Raw genomic sequence first — 16,984 nt, 5'->3', positions numbered from 1 at the left:
TGAGAGGGTCGGGGACCAGCTCAGCGGCACGTGGCTTTCTAAAAAGGGAAGTGTCAGTCTTCCAAGGAGGGCTCTGTGCTCTCTCCAAGAACTCACCCCAGCCCTTGAAGGAGACAGAGCAGAGAGGTGCTCAAACAGGCCATGTGAGTTACTGGAGTGGGGAATGAAGGACGTCCGGGGTCCAGCTGGGGTCCAGACGTGTCTCCCACCCCCTGCACAGCGTGGGATGGAGGAAGACTCACCCAGCATGATAGCATCCACGGCTCCTCCGGGACAGAACTCGATCATGATCTACAGAAGACACAAGGCATGGTTAGCAATGAGTGGGGTGCCCAGCCCGAGAGACGGGAGACCCCTGGGGCCCTCCCCAACCTTGGTGGCGTCCAATACCCCTGCTGCCCCAGCTCCTTGCCTCCTCTCCTCTTGCCTCAGGGGTCTTGTCCAGTCGGCGGCCCCACTCACACCCCAATCTGGCCCCAACCCTCAAGGGAGGCTCTAACACCCAGAAGAGTTGCTTGGGTGCGCTCTATTTCTTGTAAAAAAAAAAAAAAACAAACGCAGTTGTCACGGAAACCCGAAGCTTGAGAGAGCAGTCTTTTCAGCCAAGCCTCTCCCTTTCCTGGCTGGCTGCACTCAGCCCTGCCTGCCCTCATTTCCTACACGCCACAGCCAAGAGCCTCAGAGGACGCCTCTCCTGCTCCCCACAAACCCGCTAAGTCCTCACAGAATCCCAGCACCCATCTCTTGCCACCTCTCCATCTTCCGGCGCCCGGGCCCCTCGATGATCAGAACCTCAGAACATCAGGGCCTTCAAGCTCAGCTCACCTAATGTCCTCAATTGACAGATGGAGAAACTGAGGCCCAGAGAAGAGCTGTGAATGACCGAAGCCACACAGTTGTTTAGTTAGTGGCAGGTCGTGGACTGGAAAGCAGGTTTCCTCACTCCCGGGTCATTTGGGCAAGCACTCATTCATTTATTCATTCATTCAATGTACACCTACTCTGCATCCAATAGGTAGCCGGCCCTGGGAGAACAACCAGACCCAGCCCCTCAAGTGCTCTGAGGCAAGTGCAGGGGATGGAGAAGGGCACCATTATGGCAAAAATGCCACAGATGCCGACACAGGGGCTGCCCTCCCGGGTTTATATTACCCATCTTTACTTTTTCTGACCCACTTTGGGTTCTTATGTGCACAGATGCTTTCTCTTTTTTCTTAAAGTAGGGCTACAGGTGGATGGGGAAGGAGAGCCTCAGGAACTTCAAGGCACATTCTGGGAATCACCTTCCAGCATCCTCTTCCTGGTCCCTGTGCGTTGTGAAGTCCCTCCCACGAAGCTCAGCAGAGGCGCAGCGGCTGCCTGGCGGCCTTTAAGAAGGCACCCGCCCCTCCACGCAGGAGTGATGTCAATGTGAGGATGCGGGGAGATGCATGGCTTTTGAAGGCAGCCAGCGCTGGCCCCATATCCCAGCTCCCCTGCTCCCTAGCTGTGTGGCCTTGAACAAGTCACTTCAACTGTCTGAGCCCGTTTCCTCAGCTGCAAAACAAGGCTGCCGACACTGACTCTGAAGGGCTGGGGTCCCAGCACTGGGCTACATTTGGGGAGGACAAGCGAATGCCTGGATACGAGAAACCACAGCAGGTCAAACAGGGGCTTGAAGCTGGGCCAGGACACTCGAGGTACTAGGTCTAGGGATACTGAGGCAGAAGACAGCCCTGCCACCTGCTGTGGAAGTGGAGGGCTGTGGGAGAGGGCTGTGCAAGGGGGCACCCTCCAGCTCACGGTGGGGAGGCATGGGCCTCTGAGCTTCTCCAGGCTCTCCGATTCTGCCTGGCAATCAGGGCACGAGGCCCAAGACTTCTCTCGAACAACACAGCGATCCGTTACCATCGAATAACGCACCAGAGAGGTCAGTATCTTGCCGATCCAGAGCACTGAGGAAGAGGTACTTCTTCCTTTCACTCATTCACTTATTCACTCATTTGTTCATTCATTCACCAACTGCTAACCACCCAGGCTTTGTTTGCAAGGATCTCAGAGGAGGAAAAGGAAGTGACTTGGGCATAGGTGTCAACATCTTGAAGCACAGCAGAGCATTCTGCCTCCTGATAATTCTCAGCTCCACAAAAGAGGACAGAATCCCAAGCTGACTAAATGCTAGGGAAAAAAAACCAGCCACAAAAGGCCGTGGTAGAAAAGAACTAACACTTAGATCCTGCCAGGCTATTTGCTGGCTGAGAGAGCTGTAAGGTGAGGCTGATACACACCCATGGCTCATAGGAACGGGCCTTGCACCTGGTGGGACCCTGTCAACATAAGCTGCTACGACGACTCCTTCCTTGAGCTCTGTGGTTCATATTTTTGTTTTCTGAGACTCCGTGAAAGCTATCTTTCTCCTCCTGCCCAGAAAAATGTAAATACAAACAAATGTTTCCATTGAATTCTTGCACGCCATGAAGTCCCATCACCAAAATCAGGTTAGGAACATCAGTGTAGCCTTGGGCAGTGATCTCTGTAAAATGGGAAAATACCATGTACCTCCCAAAATTACTGTAAGGATTGGATAAATGGTGTTTGTAGAGCAACAGGCCCAGGCCTGATGCACGGTGAATACACAATAGAGTTAGACCCTGTGCCGGTTTGTATATATTATGTCCCCCAGAAAATGCCATATTCTTTAATGCATTCTTGTGGGGGCAGACATATTAGTGTTGACTGAGTTGGAACCTTTGGATTAGGTTGTTTCCATGGAGATGTGACCCACCCAACTGTAAGTGATAACTGATTAGATAATTTCCATGGAGGCATGGCCCCACCCATTCAGCATGGGCTTTATAAAAAGCCAATCCATTTCTGGTATTTTGAATAACGGGCAGCATTAGCAAACAGGAACAGATCCCTTCCCCTTCCCTAACAGGGTGTAGAGGGAAAGGAAAAGGTGGGGTTCTGCCCCTTAATTGGCTCCGTGACCTTGGGTAAGCCGTATAATCACCCTGAGCTTCGATGTCCTCATCTGTAAAACAGCACTCATAATTTCTACCTCCAATATCAGTCACGAAGACACCAAATGAGGTTCCCAACATGAAAGCAGATGGTGGCCATGCCGATTGACATGCATCTGTTGAATCCCTATCAAATGAAATCACCAGAAGGCTGCAAGCTCAGATGACGCTATTTAGGTTTCTTACAAAAATACGCCTTCCCGGAACTACAGTGTATCAACATGCCCTCAGCTGTTTTCAAGAGTCAGCATGAGAAGTGGCCAAGTATTGGTGGTTCCTGCATCTTTCAGTAACACTTACACAACACCCCTTACACAAGGCCCATGATACATCCTTCCAGAGGTCAGCACTCAGCAAGCTCGTGCATTCTGACAATCTGGTTGGCTTTCCCTTCCGCAGTTCAAGAACCCCATGACCCCTTGCACTTTGCTTTTATTTATTTATTATTATTTTATTTTATTTTTGCTTTGCCTTGGTTACTAGGAAGCGCTGAACTAACTAACTTTCCTTAGCCTGGATTTTATTTCCAAACCCAAAGCTGTCCCTTTCATTAAATGGTTCTTTCAGGGGTTCATTTCATGGGTCTCATGCTTTTACCTTCAGCTTGTCAGTGCTAAGGTTTTGGGGGGCTTGGATTATAAACTTCTCAGGGCTTTCACAGAAATACATGGGGTTTAATTAATAAAATAATAAACCTCAGTGCCTTTGGAAGTTACTAAATACATATGCTTAGAAAAAAGAATGGAAGCACATTTGTCAATATCCATATTTTCCATATTTGATTTGAAGACTTTGGGCTATAAACTTTGTTGACCAGAGTAGCTACGACAAAAACCACACCATGGGTTGGGCTACACAACAAGCTTTTACTGTCTCATGGTTTTGCAGGCTAGAAGTCCAAAATCAAAATGGTGGCAAGGCCATGCGTTCTCCCAGACTGGGTTGTGTCCTGGTGATGGCTGTCCTTCGTCTCATGGCCATCTCTCACTCTTCACTCTCGGGCTTCTGACTTTAGGCTTCCACTGACTGGCTGCATCCAAATTTCCTCTCATTACAAGGCCTCCCAGTCAAATGGATTAAGACCCACCCTGACTCAATTTGGCCACAACTTAACCAACACTGACATCTTCAAAGGGTCCTATTTACAAATAGATTCACACCCACAAATTAATATTTGAATATGTCTTTCGTGGAAGACATGAGTCAATCCCCAATACAATCTTTTATATTAGAAATAAACATGGTTTGTTTTTTTTTTCTTGAACTGTCTGGCCTAAAATAACCCATGGCTGTACATGCATTACGTGTGACTGCCTATGATGAAGTCCTGAGCATGCTGTCCCCACAGCTTCCTGGCACAAAGGACGGCTCCTCAGGATGGAGGGCTTCTGGGTGCAAAGCTGCAGCCTCTGAGCCCTCATCAACCCCCAAATCCAATAGCTCCGAGTGCCCGGGACTGACTTCTCGAACCCTTCCGAGGCCTGTCCTTCATGTTCCCTCAAAAGAGCTGGCAAGCATTTTGGGTTCTGTAGGCGGCTCAGGGTTTTCTCAGGATTTGGAAAAGCAAGGCTGTGGTCTGTTTAATCTGCTGACAGGTATCAAGTGAGGGTCTACCAGGGCCCCAAGCAGATATCAACTGAGGGTTTACCACGGGCCTCGGGTTGCTGGGCACAGAGGGGGCCATAAAAGTAGAATTCAGTCAACAAACATCATCTGAGTTCCTAGTCTGTGCCAAGCCTGAGGACTGGGGACCCGGGACATATCAGACAAGTCCCTGCCCCAAGTCTCCCAGGGAAGGCAGATGCAGAGATGAGTGGGGTGAACACACCTCAAATGTGTTCCCCCGAAAACCATGGACTCAGTGATTCGCCCACCTGGGCTTCCCCGGAGGGCTTCCCAGAGGAGGTGACATCCTCTAGGTGGGTCTTTGAAGGATGAGTTTGCCAAGTGGAGAAGGGCAAGGGCATTCCAGGCAGAAAACAGCAAACGTGGAGGCAGGGAAGCATGGAAGAGTGTGGGTGGGGGATAAAAGGTGGAACATTCCAGCCGGTTCAGAAAGGCTGGGAAGAGATCAGGCTGGAAAGGTAAAATGGGACTAGAATTTGATCCTCTTAAAGTATGAACCTTTTCCAGGTGACTGGACCCCAACCCCAGTCTCTGATTCAGGAGGTCTGGGGTGGGGCCCGAGAATACACCTTTGGAACAAGTGCCTGATGCTGCTGCTTCCAGCTCCTGGACCCCACTCTGAGAACCACTGCTCTACAGGGAGTCACAGAGCAGCAAGAGGCCAGGACCACGGCGCCACGTCTCTCCTCCTGACAAAATGCAGTGGAAGACTAGGGTAGAGAAATCTTGGGGTAAACCGGCAGGGTTATCATCACTTTTACGCTCCTCGCTAACTTGGATTTCATCATCAGTCATCCTTTTCTTCTCTGCCTTTAACCGAGCTGGGGGCTTTGGTGGACTGCAAGCTCATCCTGGTGAGCCTTTACCAAGGGATGGTTTGAGGAGCCTGGGGAGTCGAAAGGTGGTTTTGGGGATTTACATCACTGAAGATGGTACAGGAGTCAGCTTCAATGAGAATTTTCAAAAAAAAATGTAAATAACATTATTTAACTATCTTCCCACCTTTAAAAAAGCTTTGAAGGCCACTGAATATATGTCAAAGGGACTCCTGGGGGCTAGTAAAGATCAGGTGATGGTATGGGAATGCTCAGGAACAACTATGGTTTGTTAATTTTTGGGGGGTATGGTAAGAACATGTTGGAAGCAATGTAGTTATTTTAGGTTATTTGTTTTTCTTATTCCTTTGTTTTGGTTTTGTTTGAAACATTTTTTATTGTCTGTTTTTTAACTTTTTGATTCATAAAGTTAAAAAAAAAATCAGGTGAGTAGATATGACAACAAAAGCGCAAGCAAACCAAAAGGAAAAATAGATAAATTGGATTTCATCAACACTGAAAAGTTTGGTGTGTCAAAGAACCCTATGAAGAAAGTGAAAAAACAACCCATTTAATGGGAGAAGACATTTGCAGATAATATATCTGATAAGGGACTGGTACCTAGAATACATAAAGAGCTCTTATAACTCAACAATAAAAGGATAAATAACCCAATTTAAAAATGGGCAAAGGATCTGAACAGACATGTCTCTGAAAAAGAGAAATAAATAGCCAATAAGTACATGAAAAGATGTTCAACATCATTATTCATTAGGGAAATGCAAATGAAAACCGCTATGAGATATCACTTCACACCCACTAGGATGGCTAGGATCAAAAAGATGGACAACGAGTGCTGGGGAGGATGTGGAGAAACCAGAACTCTCATGTACCACTAGTGGGAATGGAAAATGAGGCAGGCACTTGGGAAAACAGCCTGGCAGTTCCTCCAAATGTTAAATGTAGAGTTCCCATATGACCCAGCAATTCTGCTCCTGGATATATATCCAAGAGAAGTAAAAACCGATGTCTGCACAAAACTAGTACACAGATGTTGGTAGCAGCACTTTTCACAATAGCCCAAAGGTGCAAACAACCCAAATGTCTATCAATAGAGGAATGGATAAAGGAATTGTTGTATATGCAGACAAGGGACTATTATTCAGCCACAAAAAAGAATGATGTTCTGATATATGCGACCACATAGATGAACCTTGGAAACATTGTATAAGCAAAGAAGTCAGACACAAGAGATCCCAATCTGAGAAAGCCCCAGGGGGTGGGGGCAGGGGTTCACGGAGCAGCAGACTGTGGGCTCTTAAAATGTGAGCCCACCCGTCTCCAGCTCAGAAACTACTGAGAGCTTATATGTGCCCAGCACTGTGTCCTAAGCCCTTTATTCATAGGCTCATTTGAGCCCCACAATAGTCCTGTAAGGTAAACTCTCTTATTAATCCCATCTTACAGATCAGGGTCAGCAAACTTTTTCTGTAAAGAAATAAGTAGTAAATATTTTTGGCTTTGCAAGCCACAGCCTCTGTCACAACTTCTCAGCTCTGCCGTCATAGCACAAAAGCAGCACAAATAATAAGTGAACAAATGGGCATGACTCTGTTCCGATAAAAATGTGTTTACAAATTCGGGTAGCACTTTGCCAAACCCTGTTCTAAATGAAAAAACTAAAGTTCAAAGAGATTCAGTAACTTGCCAAGAATCCCCAACAAATAAGGGAGGCCAGGATTTGGGCCCAGGCACTGACTGGAGAGTTCACATTCAATCCCTGCGCTCAACTTCTTCCTGGACCATCTAGACCTTCTGGTCTTATGAAGTATCAGCTACCATCCCTACAGGCACCCGAACATCTTTAACGTGGGGTTTCATTTCGACCTGTAAGGTAGGAATTGCTCCCCGTTTGAGAGAAGAGGAAACCGAGGGTCAGAGGGGCAAAGAGACCCAGCCTGGGACCCACAGCTGGTGCAGGCAGAGCTGGGATCCAAACCCAGGTCTGTGAGGCCCCGAGACCAGTGTGCCCAATGTTAAGAAGGCAGGCTGCTTGTGCAACCTCCTGTTTTCCCTCATAACCCCAGCCCATACATATGCTCCTTCTGGTGCCAGATGGGGGGCTGTGTGATAGCTGTTAGTTGCTGGCTTTCTTCTCTGGCTGGAAGCCAAAGGAACCTGGAAAACTACTTTGCTTCCCCAGTCAGTTTAGATTAAGCAGTTGTCATGATGCAGATAAGGGTCAGGGCCTTACACCTGCCCCTGCCACCAGCTACGTGATCCTGGGAAGTCATATCACCCGCCTGGCCCTCTGTTTTCTCATCCACGCAGACATTCACCCATTGTAGCAAGAATTTACGGGCACCCACCATGAACTATTTAAACACTATTCAACTATGTAACTATTTAAGCACTATTTAAGCCACTGGGAACACAGTGATGAAAAACCATTCCCTGCTCCCAGGAGGTGGCATTCAGGAAGCCAAGCTACTGGTCTGGATAATCATCCCCACATGGCAGGGGGCCTGCCGATTCACCGAGATGGCACACGGAGTGCCCCAGCCCCAGCACTGGCCCCGGCCCCAGCCCCAGCCCCAGCCCCAGCACCAGCCCCACACAGGTTCAATTCAAGAAGTAATCCTCTAAATGTTCAAAAATAGATTATGGTGATGAATGCACAACTATATGATGGTACTATAAAATACTGATTGTACACGATGGATGACTGTATGGTATGTGAATATATCTCAGTCAAACTGAATTTTTAAAAAAGAAAAAAAAAGAAGAAGTAATCCTCTGCCTGGTCCAGCCCAGTGTTTTCCTCCCTCCCACCTCTAAGCTGCCAGGGTGGGCATTACCTTGGGACTGGGATACTACAGCAACTTCTTTGGGGCTGTGCAAATTCATGCAAATGAAATCATCCAATATGTGATCTTTTGTGTCTGGCTTCTTTCTCTTAGCATGTTTCCCAGCTTCACCCGTGTTGTCGCATATATCAGAACTTCGTTCCTTTTTATGGCTGAATAATATTCCATCGTATGCATATACAACATTCCATTCATCCATTCATCTATGGATGGGCATTTGAGTTGTTTCCAGCTTTGGGCTATTGTGATACTGTGTAGGAATGAGAAAGCGTAAATTTAAAATCTCCCTTCTCTACCAGATCAACCCTTGAGGACTGAACTCTGATACCAAGGTACTGCTGGGGCTGGCCCAATTCCACCCTTCTAAGTAACACACAGGAAGGAAATCGTATATGGTCCCACTCCATGTCCTCAACCTCCCCACAATGCAGGCAATTACTAGGTGTGGGAAGATAAGTTAACCGTGGTCAGTCTCAGTTTCCCCATCCATGACAGCCAACATGGATTAGAGTTTACTTCATGCCAGGCCCTTTGCTGATTGCTTTGCATGGGTTATTTGAAAAGCACTCTATGAGGCAGGTGCCCTATAAAAAATTCCTCTGAGTCCTGAGGTTTATTGGTTAAACAACATAATGCATGCCAGGCGGCTCTTAACATCTGGCGCATGGTGCATAAATCCTCGACAAATGTTAACAATCGTTATCAGCAGTAGGTGATCTGTTTGTTCCCACTTTACAGATGGGGAACCTGAAGCTCAGAGAGATCCTCCACCACTACCTGACCACACAAGGCCCTGCACCAAGGTGCCCTCACCTCCCTGGCCATTCCAGAGGCCAACAGGACGTACTGTGTACACAAAAGGTGCTCAATAACTAAATGTCAGCAAAACTCCTGGAGCCAAGGTGAAATAAGCCACAGCCAGGAGGCCTGGATGTAATCCAGATCTATCACCGTCCTCCTGTGGGGCTGTCCTCACCCTTCTCCCACCTTGATTTCAACATCCGAATGTCATTTTCAACACTGATATTTTAACATCAGGGAGAGTGAAGTCACCTTATCAGTGAATAAACAATTTATATCTGTAAAAGTGCATTCACGTCATCCATGATCAGAGCCTGGCACCTAGTACACAATCAATAAGTGTTTGTTGAATGAATGAATGAACAGGCAAACGAATGAACATGAATGAAACATTTCAACGGCCTTGGGGCAGAAATCCAGGCAGAACAGCCAAAGGTGACAGCTGGACTCTAAAAACCTGGACAAACCCAAGCCAGTCCCTCCTTTTCTTGTCACCCAAAACAGAAGAGATGTTGCTGCCATTATTGAGTGCCTAGTATATATTTGGCCCTGGACTAAGCCTTCTACAAGCTTAGACCTGTGAGGAAACCCTGGGAGGTAGATACAATACTTAACTGTTTCTTACAGATGGGGAAACCGAGGTTTGGTGGGGAGGGTCTTGCCCAAAGCCTCTCAGATCCTAAGTGGCAGAACCAGGGTACAAGCCCAGGTCTACCTGACTCCAACACACAAAGACTGTGGGCTGTGTGGCCACGTGCCAGCCCCTGTCCCTCTCTGAGCCTGTGTCTTCCTGTGGAAGCAGGGATAGGTACTGCCATCAGCCCCCAGGCTTCCCTGCACCGTCCCCTGGGAACTGTCCCCTGGGCCTGGGCTGGGGACCTCCCCAGTCTGCCCTGCACACCATCGGCACAGAAGACACAAGTTTCACTCAACTGAGGTTTGTGGAAGGAAGTCCACGGAGGCAGCCACCAAAACCACGGGAGTCAACACAAAAAATGTCCCCAGCTTATCAGCAGCCTGTCCCCGTAGGTGGAGCCCCAGAACCTCCCCACCTCGGAGCTCCAGGCAAACAATGGGGCTATTGAGAGGGGAAGTCCCACGCCCACCAGGCCTTTCATAAACACTGGGTCTTGTTCCTCCACCCCCAGCCCCACCCACCAGTCACAGAAACCTTGGGGAAGGAATTCCGGACTCTGTTTGAGCCTGTGTGAACTGAGCTCCCCCACAAGAGTCCCTAAGGTCCCTGAGGGGGCAGAGAGGATGACCTCAAGGTCCCTAAGTGGGGAGAGGGCAGAGAGACTGACCTCAGGGTTCTGATGTAGGGAGGGGGCAGAGCGGATGACCTTGGGGTTCCTAAGGGGGTGGGGTGACCTTGGGATCCCTAAGTGGAGGGGGCAAAGAGGATGATCTTGGGGTTCCTAAGTGTGTGTGTGGGGGTTTGACCTCGAGGTCCCTAAGTGGGGAGTGGGCAGAGAGAGGATGACCTCCAGGTCCCTAAGTGGGGGGGAAGGAAGGGCATTTCTGCCAAGGCAAAGGGTGAGGAACTACAAATAAAGTGAGCCTCTGCTAATCCTGCCCAGCACATTCCACAGTCCCTTCACCACAATCCTGGGAGTGGGGACCACTTAGCCCCCCATTTCACAGATGAGGGACTGAGGTGGCTCCACATCCACACATTCTTACCCAAGTCGCAAGGCATCTGTGAGCTGGAACTGAGGTGATCAAAATTCAGGGGGCCTGACTCTCTGGGCCCCAGAGGTCAAGGGCACTGGCTTCACGGTCAAAGTCCCCTGAGCTGCCACTGGGTGACTGTGGGCCATGTGCTTAACCTCTCTGAGCACCACTCCCTTGTCTGTAAAATAGGGACAACAATTTCTACCCTGAATGGGGTCTTGAGAGATCAGATGAGTGGACACGTGTAAAAATGACATGCACGGTGACTGGTATCTGTCAGTCACTCTCATCATCATCATCATCATCATCGTTACCACCATCATCACAACACACCACCTTCCAGGAGGGACCGAGATTAGATCAGGGCTGGGCACACTCTGGTGAGATGCAAACTGGACTTTCAGCTCCAGGGTGGGAACCAAAGGCAGGTCTGGGCTGCACAGACACTTTGACCCATTTGACCACCTGTCCATCCACCACTCCCTAGAGCCAGCTCTGCCAGGCCCAGTGCCAGACACAGAGATGAATGAGCCAGAACCATGGGGAAAGGGCCCCCAGAGGGGAACAGGAGATTCCATCCCCAAAGCAGGATTCCAGGCAAAACCCCAGCCTAGCCTAGTCTGCCACCCTCAGCTACACCACCCCACCTGCTCCTGCACAGGGAACATCACAGCATCAGGGGAGGGTGCCATGCACCCAAGGAAGAAGCTGGCTGCACTCCCTGGCCACAGGCTCCTCCTCACCAGGTGTTGCCAAAAAACATTCTGCAGGACGATGTGCTCCTCGGGGGAGGGATGTCACAGATTGTGTCCTTTCAACTGTTCCCGGTGGTCCCCAGGGCCTGGGACCCAGAGATGGGCACTGCAGGGCAGAGCAGAGGAGGCTGTGCAGCTGGGCAGATGTTAGTGGGAGCCAGGCTGTGAGGCCTGGGACAAGTCGCTCTGCCTCTCTGACCCTCGGTCTCCACAACTATAAGACAGGGCTGATGCCAACTCGGCAGGTGATCTCACTGCCCTCGTCCCTATGTGGGACCTGACTCCCAGGGGTGTAAATCTCCCTGGCAATGCAGGATATGACTCCCAGGGATGAATCTGAACCCAGCATTGTGGGATTGAGAATATCTTCTTGACCAAAAGGAGGATGCAAAATAAGATGAAATAGTTTCAGTGGCTGAAAGATTTCAAATGGAGTCGAGAGGTCACTCTGGTGGGCATTCTTATGCACTATATAGATAACCCTTTTTAGGTTTTAGTGTATTGGAATAGCTAGAAGTAAATACCTGAAACTACCAAACTCCAACCCAGGAGCCTTGACTCCTGAAGACGATTGTATAACAGTGTAGATTATAAGGGGGTGACAGTGTGATTGTGAAAACCTTGTGGATCACACTCCCTTCATTTAGTGTATGGATGGATGAGTAGAAAAATGGGGACAAGAACTACATGAAAAATAGGGTGGGATGGGGGGATGTTTTGGGTGTCCTTTTTTTACCTTTATTTTTTATTCTTATTCTTATTCTTTCTGGTGTAAGGAAAATGCTCAAAAATAGACTGGGGTGATGAATGTACAAGTATATGATGGTACATATTGTACACCATGGATGACTGTAAAATATGTGAACATATCGCAATGAAACTGAATTTAATTAAAAGAGAAAACAAAACAAAAAAAAAAACAGGGCTGATGACATCTCAGTCTCAAAGACCCCAAAGAGAAACTGGACTCATTAAGCAATAACTCCCCAACCCCTGGTACCCTCTAATCTACTTTCTATCTCTATGAATTTGCTGATTCTAGATGTTTCACAAAATTGGAATAGTACTCTATTTGTCCTTTTGTGTCTGGCTTCTTTCACTTAGCATGTGTCCGAGACTCATCCACGTTGCAGCATGTATCAGAGCTTCATTCCTTTTTACAGCTGAATAATATTCCATGGAATGGACAGACCACATGTTGTTTATCTATCCATCTGTTGACGGACACTTGGGTTGCTTCCACCTTTTGGCTATTGTGAGTAATGCCACTATGAACACTGGTATGCAATGTCTGTTTGAGCTTCTGTTTTCCAATCCTTTGGGGTACATACCTATAAGTGGGGATTGCTGGGCCATATGACAATTCCATGTAGCTATTCTGATCACTTTACTTGCTCTTCCCTCTCATCCCCACCCCCTTTTCTAAGCCAAGAAGCCTGGAACCTCCTCACTTGCTTTTCCTTCCTGAGCCTCGGGCAGCCCACTAGGAAACGGGGATGGCTGTGACACCCCTTAAAGGACCAAGAAGCCCATGCACACTTTAAAGTGCTTTACAAAGTGCTGTTTTAGATACATGTGTGCTTGCACCCCAACAATTGAGTGCCTCTGCTGGCCCAATCTGGAGAGAGATCAGGGGTTGGGGGATGCCAGGGAGCCCCAGGAGGACCAGGACCCCAGAGCTGCCCGGAGGGGCTGCCACATGCCATCCAGAATTCACAGGTTTAGAGATGTGTGGTCCAGGACAAAATGAGTCAACTCAGGTTGAGAGACCTCCTTGAGATCAATCCTTCCAAGCCCCTTCCATTATGGATCAGGAAGCAGAGGTCCAGAGAAGGAAAGGTGGCTGCCTCAGGTCACACAGCAAGTTGCCCCAGATCCAGGTAGAACCAGGTCTTCTGACCTTGGTGCTTCTGCCACATGGAGCAATTTCCCAGATATGCACAGCACTGTTAGCTACTTCCGAGTGTCACATTCTATTTGAAGTTTTGGCTTTTTTGAAAAGCCAGTTATGCAATCTCTGCCAGTGCCCAGGGGCTGGCCACAGGGCCCGAGAGGGCAAGCCGTGGAAACCCTGGCAGTTATGTGGCCACCTGTTAGCACCCCCCAGGTCACACATGGACAGTGGGCCCTTCCCGCCACACCCTGCTCTGCAACCCTGGGACACGCACTTCCTCTTTCCAAAATGCAGACCCGAGGTCACTTCTTTGTGGTGAGCACAACCCCAGCCAACGTCCTCATCAGAAGGTCTGCAGCAGCCTTCTTGGGCTGGGCTGCCCAAAAGGAGGTCTTGGAGGCCCCCAAAGACCGGGCACCTGCCCCTCCCGGGTGAGCACTCACTGCCCTGCCTCCTTTCACTTCCTCTGCACATACACCATGGACATCTTTGATGCCAGGCCACAGATAGCAGAAAGTGCTAAGAGCCACAGATAGCAGAAAGTGAAGGAGACTCAAAGTCAAACACAGAATTACCATATGGCCCAGCAATACTCCTAGGTAAACACCCAAAAGAAGTAAAAACAGAGACTCAAACAGATATTGTGTTCCTGTGCTCACAGCGGCAGTATTGATTGCCAAAAGGTAGAAACAACCCAAGTGTCCCTTGTTAGATGAATGAGTTAACAACATATGGTCTATCCATTCAATGGAATATTATTTAGCCATAAAAAAGGCTCCAATAATGCTGCAACATGGATGGACTTTGGGAACATTATACTGAGTGAAGGAAGTCAGACACAAAAGGACACGTTATGATTCCACTTATATGAAATATCTAGAATAACCAAATTCATAGAGACAGTAGATTTCAGGTTACGGGGTGGGGGAGGTGCAGAGAATAAGGAGTTGTTGCTTAATGGGAAGAGTCTCTGTTTGGTGTGATGAAAGAAGTGTTGGTAATGGATAGTGGTGATGGTCGCACTGCATTGTGAATGTAATTATTGCCAATGAGTTGTACATTTAAAAATGAGAACACACAACTGTATAATGGTACTGTGAAGAATTGAATGTACGCTTTGTATGACTGCATGGTATATGAATATATCTCAATAAAATTGAATTAAAAAATGAGTAAGATGGCAAATTGTATCATATATATATGTTACCATGATAAAAGCTAAAAAAAAAAAAGACAGAAAGCGAAGGCATGATGAAGATGACAGCTGACATTTATTGAAGGCTTTCTATGTGCTAAGCCCTGTTATAAAACTTTTCTATTTTTTAATGAGTATTAACTCATTTATTCCTACAGGTACGACTGCTCAGATCCCCATTCTACAGTTGAGAAAACCAAGGCACAGGAGGGATGGAATTTGCCCAGGGTTCCACGGTTGCTAAGAAGCAAGGAGGAATTTGAACTAGCAGCCTCAGAGACAGACCTGTACACTTTTTAAAGCAAAGATCCAGCCCCCACTTGCACCCCCTCAACCACATGCCTCCTGCACACACACAGAACCTGGCATCCAATCTCCCGAAGTTTAAAGATCTCTCAGAAGCCTCTTTTTGGACTCCCAGGGTGCAGGAGTCCTGACTTAAATGCCCACCTGGTCAGGGTAGCTAATTTATAGGGGTGAAGCAGGCTGAGTATATGAAAAAATGTCCTCTCACACACTTTTCTGGGAACAAAACTCTCCTCAGTTTTATCAGAGGCATGGGGTGATGATATTCCACTTCCCTCACAACTCAACTTTAAGGAAAACGGTGGCACATGCCAACAAGAGCCCTCAGCCTTGGCACTGGGGATCATTGGTGAGTTGTGAGGTCTGAGGCTAATTGGAGATCACATCCCCACCAAAGGGCAGCCAGGTGACCTGAGATTGCCCAAGAAAAGCCAGAATGCCAGAATTTTACATAAAATCTTCTGACAACATGGCAGCAATAAATTTTTAAAAACACCGTGCACACTAAACAAAACGTGGCCATGGGCCTGATCTGGCCTGGGATCACCAATTTGCATTCTCTGCTCCAAGGAACCACACACGCAGGCTGGGAGCCATGGCTCAGCCTTTCAGGTTTGGAGGACACCCTCCCACCCTCAGCAGCAAGAGGCAAATCTCTAACTATGGTTTGAGTGGTAGAAACCAGTGGTTCTCAACTGGGGGTGATTTTGCCCCCTAGGGGACATTCGGCAATGTCTAGAGGGTGGTGGTAACTGGGATTGGGAAGGTGGAAGAACCCAACAATGCTGCTAAACATCCTCCAAATCTCAGTACAATGTGCACGAGGGAGAAGTATGCTCAAGATGTCAACAGTGCCGAGGCTGAGAAACCCCAACAGAGAACAAACAGAACCCAAAAGGCCTAGGGGCTGCTCCAGGGGCCACGGCAGGAGTCGGGGGTTGGGGGAAGACCTGCCACCCCAAATGAGGGCAACCGCTGTTTCATCTTCCGCAAGGACTTCTGTCAAGATTTCAACAGAGGAGCATTCCATAGCTAAAGGTTTTGGAAATACCCAGGTGTAGACAGCGAGAGTTGAGGTGTGAGCTGGAGGTGGAGGGCAAGACCACAGGCCTCAAGCTGAGCTGTGGGTCCAAGTCTCTCTGAACCTTCCGCCTCATCCTGCAAAAGGCCCATCCCCACCCACTGGCCAGGCCCACAAGTCCCATCCAAGAGAGTCCACTCTGCACGTCCCCCAGGGGAGGCCCTGAGATGGGGTGGGGGGATGGGACCGTCCTCCTCAGTTCTCAGTCATCCCTCCAAGTCCCAGTTGGGTGCTAATGTGCTAATGAGCGGTGTGTGTGTGTGTGTGTCCACACATGCGTGCCTGCGTGCGTGCACATGCATCTCTCACTTGTGATAATCTTTTTTCAACAAAGGAAGGGCGGTGACCAGGCTGACACCTTTGGCAGGCAATGGGCTCAAGCCAGAATTTGGCAGAACTGGTTAGTTTTATTTCTATGTATGGCAAGTGGATCCCAGATTTCCATTTAGGGGTAGTGACGCAAAATTTCTTTGTAATTAAATGTATATTTTGTGAAAAGTGAGCCACCTTAAAAACAGATTAACCATTAAGGAGGTAGAAGAATGAATAAGGTCTGGGACAGGCAGCCCCAGCCAAGGGTGTCTTATAAAGCACACCGTTACTGCCAATATTTAGCAATGAGAACAAGAAGTTCATACCAAGGGGAAAAGTCCAGGAAGACTCCAAGATTACTGGAGGGCTTTCAGTGCCAGGTAAAGGAGTCGGTTCTTTGGTAGTTGGCAGGGAGATTCCTAGGCAGATAAACTTGCTGCAAAAAACCTTTCTGACTAGAGGAAACCCAGGGACGGAGGGACTTGTGAACGTGACCTGTGCCCGGTTCTCCAGGGCAGGCCAGGGACGGCCAGGCCATTCCTTGCTCTGGGCTGATGTTCTTCCCTGTTGCCACCCTGTCACCTTTCTTACTGCCTGGAGGTGACAGGATAACAGAGAAGCCTCTGGAAGTTGCACTGGGTGGAAGGCAGAGAAGC

The 16,984-nt window shown here is 48.5% G+C and overlaps 1 protein-coding gene across 1 annotated transcript in view; it reads right to left on the bottom strand.

The window, feature by feature from the left end:
- The window catches only part of STK10 (serine/threonine kinase 10), a 134,844-nt gene that overhangs the window by 81,833 nt on the left and 36,027 nt on the right, over nucleotides 1–16,984 (bottom strand). Inside the window, exon 3 of the mRNA XM_037799393.1 lies at nucleotides 243–291. Coding sequence (XP_037655321.1) covers nucleotides 243–291 — 49 coding nt within the window. The remainder of the gene's footprint in view (nucleotides 1–242; nucleotides 292–16,984) is intronic.

The sequence above is a fragment of the Choloepus didactylus genome, chromosome 11 (genome assembly GCF_015220235.1).
Source record: "Choloepus didactylus isolate mChoDid1 chromosome 11, mChoDid1.pri, whole genome shotgun sequence".
Taxonomy (NCBI): domain Eukaryota; kingdom Metazoa; phylum Chordata; class Mammalia; order Pilosa; family Megalonychidae; genus Choloepus; species Choloepus didactylus.
The sequence above is the reverse complement of the archived record's forward strand: the minus strand, read 5'-3'. Positions and strand labels throughout refer to the sequence as shown.